This window comes from Aspergillus karnatakaensis, assembly GCF_047715665.1.
Source record: "Aspergillus karnatakaensis strain CBS 102800 unplaced genomic scaffold BJY04scaffold_37, whole genome shotgun sequence".
Taxonomy (NCBI): domain Eukaryota; kingdom Fungi; phylum Ascomycota; class Eurotiomycetes; order Eurotiales; family Aspergillaceae; genus Aspergillus; species Aspergillus karnatakaensis.
This window is the reverse complement of record NW_027395749.1, coordinates 322,323-341,519: the sequence shown is the minus strand read 5'-3', so window position 1 is coordinate 341,519 and position 19,197 is coordinate 322,323. Positions and strand designations below refer to the sequence as shown.

General features: G+C 51.7%; 5 protein-coding genes across 5 annotated transcripts; 3 read left to right on the top strand and 2 right to left on the bottom strand.

Annotated features, from left to right (window-relative positions):
- Positions 1–805: 805 nt before the first annotated feature.
- Positions 806–2,620, bottom strand: BJY04DRAFT_208675 (putative SIR2 family histone deacetylase (Hst4); the record flags this gene model as incomplete). Its single annotated transcript, XM_073714017.1, has 2 exons — positions 806–2,247; positions 2,299–2,620. The coding sequence occupies 2 exons, from the start codon at positions 2,618–2,620 to the stop codon at positions 806–808; spliced, it is 1,764 nt and encodes a 587-aa protein (XP_073569382.1).
- A 1,360-nt stretch (positions 2,621–3,980) lies between these two features.
- BJY04DRAFT_229102 (mediator of RNA polymerase II transcription subunit 16) lies at positions 3,981–7,487 on the top strand. The gene is made up of 9 exons (XM_073718985.1): positions 3,981–4,378; positions 4,429–4,774; positions 4,823–5,533; positions 5,578–5,797; positions 5,846–5,965; positions 6,015–6,125; positions 6,173–6,439; positions 6,486–6,614; positions 6,662–7,487. The coding sequence occupies exons 1-9, from the start codon at positions 4,227–4,229 to the stop codon at positions 7,405–7,407; spliced, it is 2,802 nt and encodes a 933-aa protein (XP_073569381.1). The 5' UTR covers positions 3,981–4,226; the 3' UTR covers positions 7,408–7,487.
- A 380-nt stretch (positions 7,488–7,867) lies between these two features.
- Positions 7,868–9,844, bottom strand: BJY04DRAFT_193719 (putative GTP binding protein). Its single transcript, XM_073711948.1, has 3 exons — positions 9,793–9,844; positions 9,635–9,729; positions 7,868–9,569 (listed from the first exon to the last, which is right to left on the bottom strand). The coding sequence occupies exons 1-3, from the start codon at positions 9,803–9,805 to the stop codon at positions 8,040–8,042; spliced, it is 1,638 nt and encodes a 545-aa protein (XP_073569380.1). The 5' UTR covers positions 9,806–9,844; the 3' UTR covers positions 7,868–8,039.
- Positions 9,845–10,107: 263 nt separating this feature from the next.
- On the top strand, positions 10,108–11,023 carry BJY04DRAFT_220159 (HAD family hydrolase; the record flags this gene model as incomplete). Its single annotated transcript, XM_073716787.1, has 4 exons — positions 10,108–10,192; positions 10,281–10,302; positions 10,379–10,488; positions 10,542–11,023. The coding sequence occupies 4 exons, from the start codon at positions 10,108–10,110 to the stop codon at positions 11,021–11,023; spliced, it is 699 nt and encodes a 232-aa protein (XP_073569379.1).
- A 5,242-nt stretch (positions 11,024–16,265) lies between these two features.
- BJY04DRAFT_193716 (uncharacterized protein) lies at positions 16,266–19,127 on the top strand. Its single transcript, XM_073711947.1, has 2 exons — positions 16,266–17,317; positions 17,363–19,127. Exons 1-2 carry the CDS (start codon positions 16,988–16,990, stop codon positions 18,884–18,886), a joined length of 1,854 nt encoding a protein of 617 aa, XP_073569378.1. The 5' UTR covers positions 16,266–16,987; the 3' UTR covers positions 18,887–19,127.
- The last annotated feature ends 70 nt before the right edge of the window (positions 19,128–19,197 follow it).

Here is a 19,197-nt window from a genome sequence, read left to right as displayed (position 1 = left end):
GGGGGAGAAGAAGGAAGTTGTTGTTAGGGGTGTGAAGAGGGTGAAGCGCGGGGAGGGGGAGGTTGCTGGGGGTGGTGGTGATGGAGAGGAGGAGGATGATGAAGCTGATGAGGTGGAAGCTGAAGTTGAAGAGCACGACGAGAACGCTACAGAGGAGGAAGAGGAGGATGAAGACGACGAGGAAGATGATGAGGAGGAGGTGCCCGGCGAAGACGAGGACATTGACCGAGTCGAAGATCTAGACCGGGGGTCTCGAAGGCGCATGGTTGATCCTGATGCTGGGGATGATACAGAAAGTGACGATGATGGACCCGGGAGTCAATTACGGGGTGGTATTGGTCTGGGGTAAACTTTACGCTGCGATCTTCACTCTGACGCTCACCGTCACTGTTCCCTATCCAGTGGATGTGGAGGATTAACTCGAAAGAACATGAATTGAAAAGCTCCATGCTGATGCTGATGTATGATGTACATAAACAATATAATACCTCTTACTCAACCCGACTCCAACCCAGTCTTGCGCCATTAAACAAATATGCTCCGAACAGACAGAATGATATGACTTGCAGTCGCAGTTGGATCACAACCACATGCTCATGCATCGAACAAACGCCACCCTAAACTCCTTCGTTTCCCATCTCATCCGCATCAGAAGCATTAGTTGGTCGATGCATACAATGGCGAATTGAGGGTGGGAGAGACATAACACTAACACCAACGCCTGGTCTAGTATGAATGGTATCTCAAACAATAAATCGATCTAGCAAAGCCGACAAGCATAGCAATAGAAAGATCTCAATCAAAATCACGAACTGGGCTGATTCAGTAAATCGCTCATCCCATTTGGGATAGACTGCGGTGAAATGGTCTCCGGATCTCGCCAGCGATTCGAGCAAGGAGTGGTCTCTCCCTTTGAGACTAGATTCGGGAACATAGGCCCGTTGTTGCGCGCTGCACCTGGTGGCAGAGGGTGCATAGCCTTGTTGTTGCTGTTGAGGTCCTTTTCGAGTTTGATGGATTTCTCGTCCGAGATAACCTTCTGCGCCTTTGTGACCTTGCTGAAGGTAGTGATCTTGGTGTTCTTGGTGGCTTGTTTCGGCTTGGCCGGTTGCTTGGTGGCCGGTTTCCGGGGAGCAGGTTTCGATTTCTTCGCCCCTGCAGTTGCTTTTTTGGCATTTGTGGCCTTGGAGTCGGCGGTCTTGCTGGCTTTCAATAGGTCGAGGAGCTTGGGGCCCTTACTGGCGGGGTTCTTGAGGATTTTGGTGTCCGCCTCTCCGTCTCCGTCGTAGCTTGAGGATGGCGTGAGCATTCCAGTCTCAGAGATCTTCTTGGCCTTGGTAGGCGTGCTACTCTTGGAAGGCGAATGGATGACAACAGAGGACAGCCCCTTGTTGCTCTTAATTTGCTCGACCTCGGAAGAATCGCATTCGTTGTGGACGGGCTTCGAATCGTCGTTCCATCGTTTCAGTTCGGCGAGCCGCGCAACCTCCTCGCAGTCACCCGTGACAACTAGATCCCAGCAGTCTTCGAATTCCTTGCCGGATGGGGGCTCGTTGTTGATCCACATGGTGACTCCATTCCGGCGACTTCGAATAACTGAGCAGAGACTCTTGACAAGACGGCGAACTCCTGGAATCTTCAAGCTAGTCCCGACTACAATTAACGCGTCCGGTCGCGAGCGGATATCTGCATTCATCACGGAAGTGATGGCCTCCTCATCCGGGTTGTGTTCGTTGTAAAGGACAATGCGCGGTCGCAGCTTTCCAATCCCGTGGCTGCGTTGTCCGGTTTCCATACGAAGCTGATTGATTACCGCACACTCATCGCACTCCGGAGGATCGGGACGATCGAAAATTGCTGGATTAAATTGTTTGATGTTCCGACATTTTTGACAAATCATCATCTCGAGGCTTCCGTGCAGTTGGATCGTTTTTGGCCAGGGAGCTTTGACATTCAAGGGAATCTGGGTTGCCAAGGGAGGCATGGATGTCTCAATACCGTCAATGTTTTGTGTATATAATCGAGTCAGGCGTTCTTCGCTGCTAAGTCGGGCGAGCATGTGGTGGAATGCGGTTGGGGTGGTGCTTTTGGCTTCTTCGGATAGCGACCGTACCATCTCCTGGAACGTGGCGGTCAACGTCTCATCCTGGTAGACAGCAGCATCAAACATGAGCTTGCCCGACGCCTTGAGGTTGTGTTTCTTTTGTAAGGTTTTAAACAGGCCATCCTCGGAACGAAAGTCGGGAACTATAGGAAAAGGTTAGTTGAGTAGGGAAGGGTGCGGCAAGGAATACATACTGCCTGCAGAGGTGGAGATACCAGCTCCAGCGATGACAACAATTTTGCGGTGGCCACGAATGGTGTTGACGAGAAGGTCGATCTGTTCATCCTGTTCACCTAATGAAAGGCGGGCGCCGGGGGAGAGATCTAGACGCTGAGTGCGGCGCTCTTTGGGGCCGGCCACACGGCGCTTCTTTCTGGCGGGCGGCAAGTCGCCGTCGTCTTGGCTGCGGCCGGCGCTAGACTCGTCCGGGGAGGGAAAGGAGAACCCTTCAGGCTCGATGGGCGATGACGGCGCTGAGCTCAGATCTGAGCCGTCGGAAAATAGTAGAGCATCCATATCTAGGCGCAGGCTTTTCGGAGACGAACAGGATGAGGAGGAGGTTATGTCGGTGGTGGTTGTGGTGGTGGGTTTGCGAGGAGCCATGACACCGGTCGGCGATGACGCGAGGTTATAAGAGGGCGAGAGGGGGATGGGTAAAGGAAAGAATCGAAACAAATGACAAAAGCTGCAGCACAAACTAGAAAGCCCTTTGTAGAGAAATCATGGGTAATTGTTTGATAAAAAAAGCCGACATCAATTGGGACGAAAGGGGATTTTCCAGGGGTTCGGGAAGAGAGAAAATCTCTGGGATCTCGTCAGATCCGGGAAGAGGGACGAGAAGAGAACAGATGACGGTGTTGGTTGTCGAGAGGATGGGGATTTCGAGAGGAACACGCGTGACTGCGACGGGGACCGACCTTTAAGTGATGAAGTCAGGAGGAGACGACGAGGGACGGAAAAAGGCGGCCTAAGAGTAGTAGACACGCTTTGCTCTGCAGCAGGATCAAAGACGGTTCTCTCGCTTGCAGCCGCCGCTGTGTTTATTTTGACCCACGGGATTCCAGCATCGACTGACTGAAGGTAGTAGTAGGTATGGGCGCGGGCAGATGGAGGGGGGAGTGGAGATACAGTAGGATCCAAGAGGAATGCTGGAGGGTAAACCCCTGAATCAAGTGTCCTTTGACCTGCTGGTATCGGTTATATATACGGTCAATGCAATTTCGCAGGATATATATGGCCCATATCAAGTTGTGTTGAGGAATCGAACGGATTTGAGGTTGTTTTCGGTCGCAGAGTAAAAACTCCCTTATTGGCCTGTTTCTTCCTGCCAGCGGATGGACCTGCAGCTAAACCCCTAAACAGGACTAGCCTCTCTACTCCATTGATATCATGAAGCATATGGATTATGGAGTGATCTCGAAGTGAAAAACTAGGATATCTTGCCAACTACTTAATTATCTCAGTGCATGACAATAAATAGCAACTGTGTAGTTGCTGGGCTTTTTAGCACCTAAGAAGCAGATCTGAGATCCTTGCCGAGCCATCTTGCAAGATGAATCTATACTCCGTGTACACACCACTATAAGTTTACGCTCATGCAGAGTAACCTGATACTGTGGACACCAACTCACAAGTAATGCCATTCTCTCGAGCAATACATAGTAATACTGCCTTTAGTAGTTGCGATCAAGATAACAGTACAACAGCCTTGCTTTTCCAACAGGAAGATAGGGATCTAGGAGAGGGCTAAATTCGGCAAGATATCGGTTGACCCGGTTACCGAGTGCACATGACCACACGTGACCTGACTCAGCAGAGCGGGTCTGCTCCACATGTTGTTAGCTCCAGGCAAATGCTCTTATTTATGGGCACCAGACATACCACTGCGATCTGCAAGTCAAAAGTCGTGCAGTTGAAATCATGTCTGCTGCTTCTTGAGCTTGACTGATGTTTCATTGCGCATTCAATGCCACAGAGCAGCCCCCGCTTACCCCTGCTCCGCCATCCGTGATCCATCCCGCATCTGTGGATCGCACCCACTATGATATCTGGATGCTATTATAGACTCATCCGTGCATAACTATACACATCAAAATATTACATCAACGGCTGTATACTCAGTATGCCCTTGATCATGGAGGATGGTATCAATGTGGACGATTTGTTCGGCGAGTCCACATCCCTCGAGCTGGGCTTGCCGCCGAACACTTCGCCTGCCTCTGTCAAAGGACTAGCCCAACGGTTGGACGAGATGAGAATTACTGGGTGTAACCAGTATGCTTCGCCCATATAAACCCACTATAAGTCTTCACTAACATTGTTAGGAAAATTGCTTGGTCAAGGCTTGGTTGCATCGCATATATCTCACCAGACGCAACCACGGTGAATGTTCGCCATCTTCAGTGCCAGCAGTCAGATGGCAAGTGGGTGCTGGGTGATGAGACACCATTGACTCAAATCACAGAGACCCATAACGGCCATGCTCTGGTGCATCTTTGCTGGAACGAATCCGGCTCAGAATTAGCGGTAGCTGATTCGTCAGGTCGAGTCTCCATATGCTCTATTCCCATCGCACTGAACAGTGTAAATGGGGCCCGACAAGCAGCATTTGATGCAGACGATGATGGAGCACAAATTGTGGGCATGATGTGGTTGAACCAACAGCGCTCGGTATGTGTTTTGCCCTCCCTTTGGTCGTATGCTTGCTGACCGCATTAGGTGCACTCGTTTTACCAAGCAGCCAAAGTCCAAGGCCGCTGGGCCTATTCGCCTTTCCGAAGGCGTCCTATCGGCCCTTTCCATCCTGCTAATAAAGCAGCGCTGCTCTGCATCACAAGATCTGGAATTATGAAACTGCTCTACCAAAATCCAGATAACCGATGGGCCGAAATAACAGCCGAGCTCAAGAATACGAGCTACTCCGATAGGCTTCTTACTCATACAGCTCTGGTAGCGACCCAGGCCGGTATTCTCATTGCCACACATTCGACATGCGGAAAGATATCACTATATCGATTGAGCATTCAATGGAATCCTCCTACTTGGGAGCCTTCGCAACAGAAGCAAAACCCTCCACAATACCCCGTCCCGAGCTTCCGCTTTGTCCACTCCAAGGTTGAAGTGCCTTATAATATACCGAGCAGCAATCGCGCAGCTGAGAATCCCGACGAGCAACTTCCTCTTGCGAGCTCTCTTTATTGCCTTACATCTTTGCAAATCATTCTTCCTGCATCGGACAATTCCGCAGGGTCAACGCCAAGCCCTTGGATCGTAGCAGTCTTCTCAATTCCTCCTCACACCATCATCCCCCATCAACAGCTCCAAGTACCTTCTAGCGTCATTGTTCGCTGGCAGTTGGAAACCACCTCTCAAGGTCTACACCCGAAATTCGATGAAGTTGCCTCGAAGAAGGGCAATGTTCAGATAAAGGTATGATTGACCCTTTGAGCCGTGAACTCAACTAACTCAAGCAGCCTAAAACAGTACTGCGTCGCCTTGACGACATCACATCGGACCGTCATGTTATCTCAGTTGATCAGACGGAATATGGGAATGCCTTGGCTGTATCTTACGACGATAGCTCGATCACTTTCTATGATCCAAAAACCATGTCTGTTTTCGACGGTATTGACGATGCAAACACCGTTACTAGCTTGGCACAAGCAGGTTTTAATTATCCCCTGGAATCTTCAGGTTTGTTCTCAGATCAGCCCGAATGTCAAACATATTGATGGTTCTTAGGACTTCACATAAGCTTCTCGCCCGGTGCATGCATCGCCGTGAGCCTTGACAGCGATGGACAGACACACTTGCGGATCATGGAGCACTCTTATGGCGCAGAGGGCGGCCACTACGATGAGAGTAAGTATGACATGCTTGGACTGATTGAGGATAGCTGACTGAACCCTAGACAAATTCTCTGCTGCAATTGCTTCGTTGACGCTGGCGTTCTGCCGTGGATGCGGCGGCGAAGTCAACACAGATGATATTTTATTAATATTAATACGCCAGTTATCACCGGGTCAGTTTCGAAGTCTTGTTCCATTACAGGCAACTAATAGAAAACAGATGCTCAGACAGTCTTTATTAATGAAGTTTATCGGGCGCTATCCATCAACTGCAACTTCACAACAGAGCAGGATAAATTGATGAGCCACCCATACATCCCTCGCGCCCTCAGCATACAAGCTGCTCTTGGATTCAAGAGCAAGTATAAGGCTCGTAATAATGCAGCCAATGTTCCATGGGCTATACTTTCACTACGCCAGGCCTCTATCTTGTACCCATTCTTCTTCCAGTACAACAAAGTCCAAGCTACCGAACCGCATGACCCAGGTGAGTCCAACATAAAAGTACTCTGACAGCTCGCTGACCCTCCTAGATGTGGTGCGCATGGTACTTGGCAACACGAAATGGGCACTCGACTTTTCCCTTTACATCCTAAACGAACTCTTCGACCTAGCAGACGAATTCGAAAGCATCACCGACCAAGAAGCCTTCACCCAGAAACGTCAGTCCACCATGACATCCTCAATCCTCTTGAGCTGACAGAACTAGTAAAATCAACAATCTCTCTCCCCCTCATCATCATCCTCTCCAGCATGTCTCGCGCCTTCCTCCGCTTCATCTGCCGCGGCCTCCGAGGCATCCACGCTGGCTACGCCTCCGCCCCCCTAACCGGCGATTCGCGCGTCTACTACACCGAAATTTGCCAGACGCTCGACAACTCCCCAATACGCACAGACATCTACGAGAAGCTGCTTGCCGGCGTCGAATCCGCCGTCAAGCACGCTTACACGGGCGCCGGGTTCGGCGACAACGAGCGGCCAAACCCAGAGAAGGAACTGCTCGTGAACAGCCGCATCCCACCTGTCCTCGTTACAGCCGTATCCACAATCCTGCGCCAAACCATCCCAGCACTCAAGTCGGAAGTCGACCGCCTGGCAATCTACATGGGCGATTACAGCTGGGTGGGCTTAGGAAACGACCCCAAAACAGAAGCATACCGCCGCTCAAGAGACGTGGACATCATCAAGAAACTGCCCGTTACTGCGACTGCGACTGCGGCGACTGCAAAGGGGGGACCGGGCCCTGTAGATCTGGGACTAGGTGTTGGACAAGGCGGTGCAGGGAAGAGTGGGATTTTGAGGAGACGGTGTGTTAGGTGCTGCGAAGTCTCTGAGGCGATCTATCCGCCGCGCTCGGTGTTGGCGTTTCGCATGATCTATAAGTTGGGGCATTTGAGATCGTGTATTTGTGGGGGGATGTGGAATCTTGAGGCGGGGGTTATTGAGGGGAGGTAGATAAGAAGGAAATTAGCTATAGGGCACAATAAAAATATATGGACTAGTTGGCAGTAAAGCAATACTGTCTTCACAAATCTGATGCTATTTTGTTGCGGCTCACGTCGTCGATTTTGAGCGATGCTGGGTGGCCTAAAGGAAGGCTATCACGTGACCGGGCGACCCGCCACGACTGTGAAGTACTCAACGAACCGATCAGATAGATATGGATTGCGTTACGTGAAGAAGCAATTGATCCAGTAATTAAATACAAGCTCAATATGCTAGTGGTACCAAGAGATCGAAAGTCTCTACCATTAATTTCTGGATTCTTTTGGGTGCCAACACAAGGTGAATATATATAATTACTACCTAGTACTATGCAGGACACGACCTCATGGCAACGAGCACAACCTTACCATCCGCCACATACCACATAGATGTAATTTCCAGATACTCTCTTCTAATCTTTAGAAAACAATGTCATCAAACTCATCTCAATTGACACGACTAGATTAACTTCGTCTATTTTGATCAACCCAAAAACGCCGTCTGGTATCCCATGACCATGACTCAACAAATGAACGAACGACATGAAAATAAAAACAACAGAAGCTGATGCTGGGAGAGAATCAACCCAATTAAGGACGACTCTACTCCTCCATAGCCTCATCATCACCACCTCCATTGCCATCACCCCACAACCCTTCAATCTTGAACTCCGCAGCCCACTCGGAGACAACCTGTCGCGTGTCGACACCGGCTGGCGCGGCTGTGGTGGCTGTAGTGGCGCCGGAGCCAGCTGGTGCGTCGACGACTTGCAGCACGGGGGGAGTGGCCCAGCCCTGGATACGGCCGTCGCGCCAGTCGGTGATGACGGTCATGGCGGCGGCTTCGAGGTTGGGGACGCCGCGCTTGCCGAGACGGCCGCGTTTGCGGGCGACCTGGATGAGGAAGTCGTTTGTTTGGTCTGTGGGCGAGGCGCCGGAGTAGAGTGTTGCGATGCCGTAGACCTGGAGGAGTTTCTGGAGGAGGGCCTCAGAGCCTGAGAGACGCTTGAGGAGGAGTGTGACGGCGGGGATGGGGTCTTCGATTTGCTTGGGTGGGATGGCGTTGAGGAGGATGAGACGGGCCTGGTCATCTTGCTTCTTCTTGGTCTTCTTCTCGCTGGTGTTGGGGAAGACGATTCCGGGGGAGTCGATGAGCTTCAGCTTGCTGTCGAGCTTGACTTCGCGGAGGTTGGTGGTCACGCCGGCTTCGGCGCCTGTGGGGCATGCATTGCTGGAGCCCTTGTTCATGCGGGCTGTGAGGGAGTTGATGACGGAGGACTTGCCGACGTTGGGGTATCCGATGACTCCGACGGAGATGGCGCGCTTGAGGCCCTTGTTCTGGGCGTAGGTCTTGAGCGCGCGGAAGAGCGTCTCTGATGTGCCCTTGACGGTGAGCTGCTTGTGGTCGAAGCTGTGGGCGTTGCCGCCGCCGTTGGCAGCCTTGAGCGGCAGGGTAGGGAAGTACCGGCGGAGATGGATCAGCCAGTTCTTCAGGACAGCCGGAGGAACAAGATCGATCTTGTTTAGGATGAGAATGAGACGCTTCTGGCCACCATCCGCGGCCATAATCTCACGCTCGACCTCCTTTGACCGTGTTCCTTCAGGATCACGCGCATCAAGCACATACAGAATAACATCCGCGGCATCAACAACCTTTTTGAAGACCTTATCAAACGCTCTTCGCGAAGTCTCCTTACCCGCAACAACCAGCGCAGGCACACCGTCCTCATCGGCAGCCTCATCCTCACTCAAACCATCCATATCCTCATCATCATCCTCATCCATCTCGTCCTCATCCTCCTCACTCTCATCCTCATACTCCGCAGCCCTGGCCCTCGCCGAAGCAAGCAGCGCAGCCATCGGATTCGAGTCATCACCCATATCTTCATCCATCTCATCATCGATCAGATCATCGCCCTCGATATCAACCTGGCCGACTGGTGCATTCTCAGCCTGCTCACCACCCTGCTGCTTAGCCGCAATACGTCGAAGACGAGCCTCCTCGCGAATCCGCTCCTGCTCCTCAGCCTTTTGGCGCCTGCGCTCTTCAATCTCGTGCAGCATTTTCTCCTTGTGCGGGAAGAGGTTGGGGATTCCGGGGTCTTTCTTGATCTTGGAGCGCCATTCTGGGTTCTTTACATTGCAATCAGTTACTGAAACAAACTCGGTAGTCAATATGGGAAAAGAGGAGGAATTACCTTCTTCGCGAGCTTTCTCTGCTTCTTCTGTTTCGCCGCGGAGGCCTTCTCGATCTTGTGTCGGAGCCGGACAGGCGTCCGCTTGGAGTTTTTTCCTGCAAAAAATCCAGTCAGTAAAAGATCTCTTGTCTTATCTTGAATTCCAAGAAAGAACATACCCAACTTGACCATCTTGCACCTTGTTCAGAGTAATGATCTTGGACACGGAATTCCGCCGCCAAAACTCGGTCTGGGAACAATTTTTTGAGGATTTCCCGCGCTAAGATAACCGGAGTGGGGGTTTCGCCGATCTCCGGTCCCCCGGAAAGGCTATTCGGGGGGTATAAGTTTGACCCCTCTATTGTTTGCTATTGCGGTGCCTGATGATTCTTGTCGTTCGTTTCTCTCTTGATACTCTTTGAGGTATAGACTTGCTTGTTTCATCCTTGAACGGATTCGTTGTTTCGTTGCGTATAGACTACGGAGTAGACACCATGGCGTTCTCTGCCCCTCCTCAAACACTTACTTTCGATGGCCTACTTTCGGACTTTGATGGCACCATTGTGGACTCGACGGAGGGTAAGTGATTCTACTTTGCATGGCAGACCGGACTACTATGCGCGGCTTGTTGTTGTGTTCGTGAGACTGATTGAATATCTTATTGTAGCTATCGTCAAGCACTGGCACAAGTGAGTCCTCGCATCTGCTGAGCAAAGAGGGGAAGGCCTGGAAATAAGAACCATGGCTGACTAAATGAGTGTTCAGGATCGGAGCTGAACTCGGCGTCGACCCGAATACAATCCTAGCGACTTCTCACGGCCGTCGAAGCATCGACACGCTACAACTCTATGACCCTGCAAAGGCTAACTGGGAGTGTGAGTCTACCCGGGAGGTATATCACACCACTCGCTAACCATATCCATGTTAGACGTCAGTTACATCGAAGGCCTCATTCCAAAAGAATTCGGCTCCGATGCCGTTGAGATCCCCGGCGCGCGCGCACTCCTCTCCGCCCTCGAAGAAAGTGGCGCGAATTGGGGTGTTGTGACATCGGGCACACGCGCGCTTGTTGACGGATGGCTAGGTGTCCTGAACCTCACACACCCAGACATCCTTGTCGTTGCGGAGGACGTGGAGCAGGGAAAGCCTGATCCGCGGTGCTATCTGCTCGGCCGCAAGAGGTTGAATCTGGAACATTCGTCCTCCATTGTTGTGCTTGAGGACGCGCCGTCAGGCATCAAGGCCGGCAAAGCTGCCGGGTTCACTGTTATCGCTTTGACTACGACACACACACTGGAGCAGCTCCAGCAGGCTGGCGCGGATGTGATAGTGGAGGACCTCAGGAGTATTAACGTGAAGGGAGTCGCCGAAGGGAAGATTCAGCTGGAGGTTCAAAATGCTTTCCAATAAAGGGGTACTCCAGGGAAAGCTGTTTGATCTGAACAACCGGGTCTGTCGGTGAAGCTTCTCCTGCCTGTCTCTTTTGCCAAGTGATACGATTCATGAGTAGACGCTATATGGATAGACAGCGTTAGTATGTATAGACTTCCGTGTTTGGATGTTTGGGCATGACGTGTGCAGTAGTATATGTTTAACGCCTTGCATGAAGGTAAGGCCTTCCCATCGGGCTCCTCCACCCGCTTCCGTGAAGAATCAAATCCAAGATACGGCAGGGGCAAACATTCTGCTGAGTATGTCGAACCCTTGTCTAAATAGGCCCCTCGATAGAATGGTGAAGTATGAGCAAGCTACATGAGCGGAAGCGGGAGGCCATGGAAATTTGTACCGATGCGAGCCCTCCCAATTTGCTCTCCGCTCAAACCTTATATCGACACATCTAGCGGTGTGGTCGACAACAACTTAGTATATGGATAGCATCTGTCGAAGCGGATCTCATGCAGCCGCTGCCAGGAAGCATGGGGTAAGCTAAATTTTTGACAGCCTAGCCGACTCACCGATGTCTAGCGACGCGGATCGGCTATCACCGCTTTCTAACCCTTTTTTGATATGTCCGATGGCCAGACCCAGAGCTTGAACCTAAAATGCCAATATATCAGAAGCTTTCCAAACTCGCAGCGGAAGCAGAACTCACCGATAAGCTGGACCCGATCCAAATGTAAAAACTCTACAGAGTACTTCAGAGCACTCACTCAATATGTTTGATGTTGACGATGGTCGGAGCAAGACGGATGGTTAACGGTAAAGACTGAAGATGCACTGTTGCATAGTCGCGGTCCCTGCAAAGGCGGAGGGGACCAGCCGAGGAACCACAGAAAAAGCAAAGCGGGAACACAGACCGAGCTGTTGTGAACCACTCAAAGACGGTCGGAAATGCAATCATGCACCCATTGCTGTTTTGAGCATCATGTGTTCTCCTACACGAGCATGCAGAGCATCTGTTCTACCATTTCGTGGCGGAAGGATAGGACATCCGCGAAGGCGATCGGCTCGTTGATTGAGAGGCGATCAGGTTCTGGAAAGCTGATGTGTCGGATTCTTTGCCGGCACCTCGAGTCAGAAACGCGACTAGATCGGCAGATGGATCCGTTCTGCATTGTAACGACTCGTTAATCTGCAACTCAACGCCATCTGCAAGGGATGCTGCAAGATGGATAATCCTCCATGGTGTGGTGGTGCCCCTCCACTGTTCAAACAGCCTCTTTGTAACGCTTTCGACTCGGTCAGCCCCGAAACTCTTGATTCAAGGTAAGCTCAAACGAAGGAAGAACACTGGCGACTCGAAAGCAAGGATTTAGAGGAAAAGTGAAAAGAAAAAAAAGACAAGATGCATCGGTTTTACTTCCGGTGGCAATTGTTGAACGACCTTTGCAGTTCGCAAGGCCAATGCACTTGTGTGCACCCTTCGTTGCTGCTGTACAAGTTACGCGGAAGGACAGCCTCCAAGCTGCAATGGCAGCAGAATGACATGAGTAACTACTCAGCATCATCATCATCGCATGTATTCGAAGCTTGATGTCCGTGCTCGATGCAAATTGGCAAAGAGACTGTAGGCAAAAATAGCCGCTGCGAGAGTCGTGCGCCGTTGTACGGCCCAGTCAACCAGCAGACTGAGACTGAGACTGAGACTGACAAAAGGAATATTGAGGGTCGAGACGGCGTCTTGTGTTTCGAGTGGCTGAATCCGCTGCCTAATGACTGGAACTATCGTCGCAAATGACAAATCTCCGAAGGTTTATCTCAGTCTGAATTCATATAATGACCCTCTGGGCTGCCTGGGGCTATCATGACCCTGCAGAGAGATCGGTCAGGAAGCCAACACCAAAACGGTAGTTGAGGGCAACAGCAATCGCACCGCCACATGCTCTTGATGGTGGTGGCAAAAATCACTGCACAGGAGCTCTCGCCTGTGGGACTGGTTTGTGGCGTAGCTGGGCCTCTCTGGACTTTCGAGTCCTCTCGTCGCACTGTATGCTGGTCTCGTCGACGGTCGACCCCGAGCTAGGCAGTAACGTTACAGAGCGCTTTGATATTGAATGTGTACTCCGCGCCCAGCCTGTAGGAGTGGCCGGAGTAGAAGATAAGCTCCTGTTCCTTCTTACATCATCGGCTTGCTCACATCTGGAAAGGACGATTACCCCCACCCCGTCACAGAAAGCTCACGGTATAACTCGGTCGGTGTAAGAGCCAGAGGTCATGGTTCTAGGGAATACGGTTGCATCATATGATGTGCGTTCGGATAACGTCCAAGGAGCGATTGACGATGATCAGACCCAGGGGTACGGGAGGATGAGGATCAAGATGGATGGCTGATGGAAATCACGGCAGATCACTCCGCGCCAAGGCGTAGCTTTAGGCCTACCTGGATTTAGCGCAGAACGTCTTCCTGATTCCACTTGCTCAATTTGGAGTATGGAGTACTGAAAAAGGTTGGATCCAAGTCTTGAGCGAAGCCTTCAAGGCCTCAAAGTCAGGGGAACCGAAACTTCAAAGCTTCTGTGGGTAACCCATCTTGCGACCAGATTTCGAAGCTTTGCTACCTTGATGTTCCGGGAATATCCTCAGTTGGGCCTTCAATTTTCAGCTCTTGACAAAGTTAATATGCTGTTGTTCCCACTTCAAACACAACGGACCCTTCGCACGCTAGCCTCTAGGTCAACCCTCCTCAACCTTTTTGGGACGTGCGCTTTGTTTGCAGGATGATCACAGGGGAATAAGGCCATCGGGAGTCTAGTGTAGAGCTTGTCTTCTGCTTTGTTAGATGCACTTCGGGGCACATCCTGGACTGTGATTGATGGTGATTTCAATACTGATTGGTTTTGCGGTGGAAGAAGGTTTACAGTTGCAGTGCTGTATGCAAGTTCATTGGCCCAGAGGGCACTGCTCCAAGTTCAAAGGAAGCAGTTGTTCACACACTTCAAGACTCTCAGCGCGCGAAACCGCATCCATGCACGTGAACGCTGTTCTGTTTGGCTGTACTCGCGTCGCGACTTGGATGAAACGAAGACCGAGCTCTTCCGGGGAATGTGAATATGGTACCTTTGTGACCGTGGGACCAGTAGCAGGGCGATCCATGTTCTCGGCGGGTCCCTGGGTGTTTCGTAAACATTTATTGGATCAAACTTGGACTAGCATTCCCCATGTTAAAGAAACTAAAAGTTCAATGTTTCTAAACCTCTGGCCCGGCTCCAACATGCCGGTAAAGTTCTACCGGTTGTTTGAGGGGAGCGTTGGGTTGTCAATCTGTCTTGCGGCGGACTAGATCAAACGAGGGACCGGAGAAGCATGAATCAACGAATGCATGCATAAACCGCTCGAGTACTTGCAAACCAAGCCCCGCAGGGACAGCATATGATAGCTCCGAACCAAAGAGACCCCTCACATCTCCGGGATTCGAAGCGGCCTCTTGCGCTGCATGGAGGTTGGTCTTGGGCAGCTGTTGCGTAACCTGTGGACTGGAGCGGGCGGTCGGCCGGTGTCATCATTAGCGCCGAGCTTGAAAAAGTTGACAGACTCAGCACACTCAGCAAACTGTCTCGAAGCTGACTTGAGACGGACGAATCACGAACGGAGTTTCGACGTCACTCGACAAGTAATCACTTCCAGCACACCGAAACCTGCGATACCGGCGTGCCTCAGCGCTTAATTCGAGAGGGCGTAAAGAAAGGAATCGACAGATCCCGGGTCCTGATCGACGGGATCTGTCGACTATTGAATTTAGTGGGGCTTGGCTTGTGCTGCCCGCCTGCCACGCTTTTGCAGGGCAGCAGGATCCTCCTTTTCAACTTTTTTTGTCATGCCCCAAGCTTGGATCCCCCTCAGGCCGTTGGATGATTGGCAGACCCGGGAAACCAGGACCACCGCGTGAGAATGATGACAGGCATGGCTGGCGATCCGTGCTGGGGGGACCAACTGACTCGGGCGTAGTGTTGATTTTCCACGCGGCAATGGAAGAGTGATCAGTGATCTGAGGCTGTCAAGTCCATTCAAGCGTCAGATCATGGGCAGCAGAAACTGATCCTGTACCTTCTCAAATGAGTTAAAGGACACGAACTTTGACTGGCTGTCTACTAAGCCTTGAAGTCTCTCCTTTGGACCGGCGAGCCTCGTCCCTCGAAAGCCTCCGGGTTCAGATTCGCCGCCGGCGGAGACTATTGGTTTCTGAAACCAAGCATTGAATGTCACCAAGGACAACAAAAGGGCAGACGAAACCCACCAAGTTGAAGCATCGGTCGTTATTATTGTTTCGCAACAGCTGTGGTGGAAGAAGTGGCAGTCTGCAAGTTCAACAGCACAGCTTGAGAGTCCGAGCTCTGTCCAGTGTCGAGTCTCGAGTCTTGCTTGGCACCGGCCCGAGGCGCTAACCAGATCCAGAATATGTAGCCTATCACTTGAGTATCCCGTGACCTCAGGATGGACTCGTATGGAGACTCTCCCAAGATCCTGGGACTCGACAGCCTCGGCCCACCGAATCAACAACCGGATCACTGATCAGGATCGTGAAGCTCTGAGTGACTGCGATTGTCACTTGCGCGCTGACGGAGTCGCCTGCGGTAACTAACTTTTTAAAGCATCAAGATACGCTGCCTTTCACAACGCATCCCGCAACTCGAACGATCACTGGTCCTAGCAAGACGACGCTAATGCAGGAACTGAGGAAGCTCGATGGGAACATCTCCAACTCGTCGCAATTCCAGTTTCTTCGTCAATCACCCGTCTGTTACTCCGAAAAAAAGGATTCGGCCAAAAAAAGAGGATTGGGGGGATTTTTCCAGAACACACTCGAAAGGCCCCTGTCTCCCCTTTATTGGGCTTTCCGCCGACTCCTCCTGTCCGAAGACTCTATACTCATCCTCCAGTGTTTTGCATACATTGAGTAGTTTCGTACTGTTTCTGCCAGTAATGAAGCAGACGGCAGAGGCAAGGAAAGGTTCGAAAAAGAACCACACGAACCCTGCGGGTCAGCACCACCCAGATGGATCCGATGATAACAACAAAAAAAGCAAGCAGCGCACATCCTAAACCAGAAAAAGGAACGGGTAAAGCAGAAACCTAAACGAGAAGAAGGTGTCGTACGGTCACCGCCACAGGGCAGAGCTCTCTGGAGTCTGGGAAAGTCAAAGGGCCAAGATCAGGCCAACATGCTGGGTCCGGGAGAATTGGCCCCTGGACTGACTGACGCTCAGACAGTGTAGACCAGAACAAAATCGGTATTCAGAGCAACAGCTTGATTAGAATACCTTAATTGCGCGTCTGGCCTGTAAGCAGAGTGCGTTCTGTAAGACAGAGAGGGTCGACGACTCGACGCACCGATCCTCCCCTCTCTCCTCTCTCCCAGTTCCGACTGTCGATCATCCAATGGAACTTTTCTCCCTCAGGCCTCTCTCCGGCTCCGACTGACTGTTTCCTCTCCTCTCCTCCTCCTCCTCTCTCCATCTTCACTTTCTCTCTCTCTCCTGTTTCTCTCCTCCCCCAGTCTTTCTTTTCTCTCACATCCACCACACTCCCTTTGCCTCTTTCGTTCTCCTATATTGTTTTTTTTTTCCTTACCCTTTCCATTTCCATTTTTTATTTTTAAATTCCAGCCCTTAATTATTTTCTTTTTCTGCTTCCTGCTTCTGCAGTCCCGCAACCTACAGTAGTCACTCTCTGCCTTTCCTTTATTAGCTCCTCCTCGGACTTTATACCTGGCCCTCTCGCCGTCTCGACGCTTGATTCTTCAATCACATCTTCTGCTGCAAGTATACATATCGACGCACTTCAGCTCCAGTCACTCTCTTGCCTCTACTCCACTATCACTCCCTCTACATCACCGACCGCTACTCCTACCACGAAACATTCTCTATAACTATCCCGATTGCTGTCCCACCACCAAACACCTTTTCCATTGAGTCGCTCGGCTCAACCACTGCGATTATGAACTACATCCACCATCCATACCCCTTCGCTGGCCACCCAGGTGTGCCAATGGAGCAACACCTTGCCTATGATCCGTCAATGGTTCACCCGACCATGATGCACCCGATGGACGGATATCTCTACCCTCACCCCCACTTTGAAATGGTCGACTACTACCACCAACCTATCATGGATTATGAAGAATATGCCGAAAACCTCTCGCGCCCACGGTTGACCAAGGACCAGGTTGAGACCTTGGAGGCTCAGTTCCAGGCCCACCCCAAGCCCAGCAGCAATGTCAAGCGTCAATTGGCCGCCCAAACAAACCTCAGCCTTCCCAGAGTAGCTGTACGTGTGCTGGTCTCGATTGACGTGCTTAACTAACTGTCGCAGAACTGGTTTCAGAACCGACGAGCCAAGGCGAAGCAGCAGAAGAGACAGGAGGAATACGAGCGGATGCAAAAAGCAAAGGCGGAGGCCGAGGAGGCCGCCAAGGGAAAATCTGAACTCTCAGACTCAGATCCCAACGAAGTGCAGGAGGAGAAGAAGTCGGACGACAGTAAAGCTTCTACCCCAAACTCAGAGTCTGCTGGCAGTCAAAAACAACCATCCAACGCTTCTGCCGTGAAGCAGCAGCAAGCACGTAGTGACGCGCGTGAAGCTAGCCTCGCGTCGCTTCAAAGAGCCCTGAACGCCGCCGCCGCTGGTCAATATGGCGCGGATGGCCACACGCACATGGACGGATCGGTCTCCCCAGCGACAGCGCTGCCCACAGACGCAGATTCTGCAATGTGGAGCTCTGTAACCTCGGCGGAGCTGCTGGACAACTCACAAACTATCTCTGACTTCCACTCATCAAGTGATGCGGGTGTTCCATATAACGCTATGCAGTACGCTCTGCAAGCGGATGTGGCTATCGCGCGACAGGGCTCCTCGGATATGCTCGCCGACTCTCTCGAGGGGATCGGTATCACCACATCACCCAGTCTCTCGCAGCTCGGCAACCGCACAGACGGTCCTGCGTCCTGGAAAGAGGCCGGCAAGGAGCTTGATCTTGCTGCCCGCCGCAAGCGGCCGAGGCCTGCTGCCATCGGCACCTCCCGATCATCCTCAATGCTTTCTGGCAGTGGTACGATGTCACCAACGACACGAGTGCCGAGCTACAACACGGTGAAACAATCCAAATCTGCGCAGTGCCTCAACTCTCGATATGCCGGTGTACGGAAAGCTTCAGTGCAGCGGTCGCCCTTGAACCTGTCGACCTTTACCGAGGCCGGCGTGCTGAGCTCTGCAAAGACGGAGCTATCTACCATGCTGCAGCCGGTCACGACCAGTTCGCTAGCGCCGCCCACACCCTTGACTCCTGAGGATCTTCACCATCTGCTCCCCAACACTCCCAGCACCGATAGCTACTGCTTGTCCGCTCAGCCGACCAGCCACCTCTTCCCCACAACGCAGCCGATGCAGATTAACATTGCATCGCCACCAGCCACACCACTAGGTATGGAGATGATCTCTCCCTACCAATATCAGGGTGTCGCACCGCCGATGTCCGCTCCAGCTCATTTCACCTCCTTCCCGGATTACAGCTGCGACAGCAGTCTGGCCGGAAGAAGCTGGGAAGCGACATCCATGCCTTCACCGGATGCGCCTTTCCAGAGCCAATGCCCAGTGGATCTTTCATTATCATACGAGCACGCTCTCGAGCAGAGCCACTCGCCGAGTGGGGCGTCAGGGTCACCATTCCTCGACGCGGACATGCACACGCCGGGCGGTGCCAAGGCGGCGCCCGAGTTCCATCTGTACGAGTTCCCGGACCAAGACGAAGCGCACCGGTTCGTGGCACAGCAGCTGCCCACTCATAAACCTAAGGCGTATACCTTTGCGAACAACCAGACCCCTCACAATTTCGGCTGATTGTTTATTTACTTTCGATTCTCGCTGTATTCTACTAAAAGGTCTTGCCACATATACTTCTGGATGGTGTTTCGACGGTGTTTGGATTTGTCTACTTGCATGTTTTGAAGCGGTTTTTCTATTGGACGGTTATTTGGACGGTTGGATTTGGATGGACATATCATTCCTTCTGGAAAGAGGCTTTAACGTATATTACTTAACCTTATTATATTAATACATAATCTAGACGACTTACTCGAACGACGGTCCAATTTCGGAGCTTTTACCCTGTTGACGTGTGTTCCTGACTGTCGTGGAGCCAGCCGAGCCCT

Coding starts and splice junctions, on each gene's coding strand:
- BJY04DRAFT_229102 (XM_073718985.1), top strand. CDS start 4,227: ATGCCCTTGATCATGGAGGATGGTATCAATGTGGACGATTTGTTCGGC. Junction 4,775..4,822: donor GGTTGAACCAACAGCGCTCG/GTATGTGTTTTG, acceptor TGACCGCATTAG/GTGCACTCGTTTTACCAAGC. Junction 6,126..6,172: donor AATACGCCAGTTATCACCGG/GTCAGTTTCGAA, acceptor AATAGAAAACAG/ATGCTCAGACAGTCTTTATT.
- BJY04DRAFT_193719 (XM_073711948.1), bottom strand. Junction 9,570..9,634: donor AGAGAAAGCTCGCGAAGAAG/GTAATTCCTCCT, acceptor TGCAATGTAAAG/AACCCAGAATGGCGCTCCAA.
- BJY04DRAFT_193716 (XM_073711947.1), top strand. CDS start 16,988: ATGAACTACATCCACCATCCATACCCCTTCGCTGGCCACCCAGGTGTG. Junction 17,318..17,362: donor TCAGCCTTCCCAGAGTAGCT/GTACGTGTGCTG, acceptor TAACTGTCGCAG/AACTGGTTTCAGAACCGACG.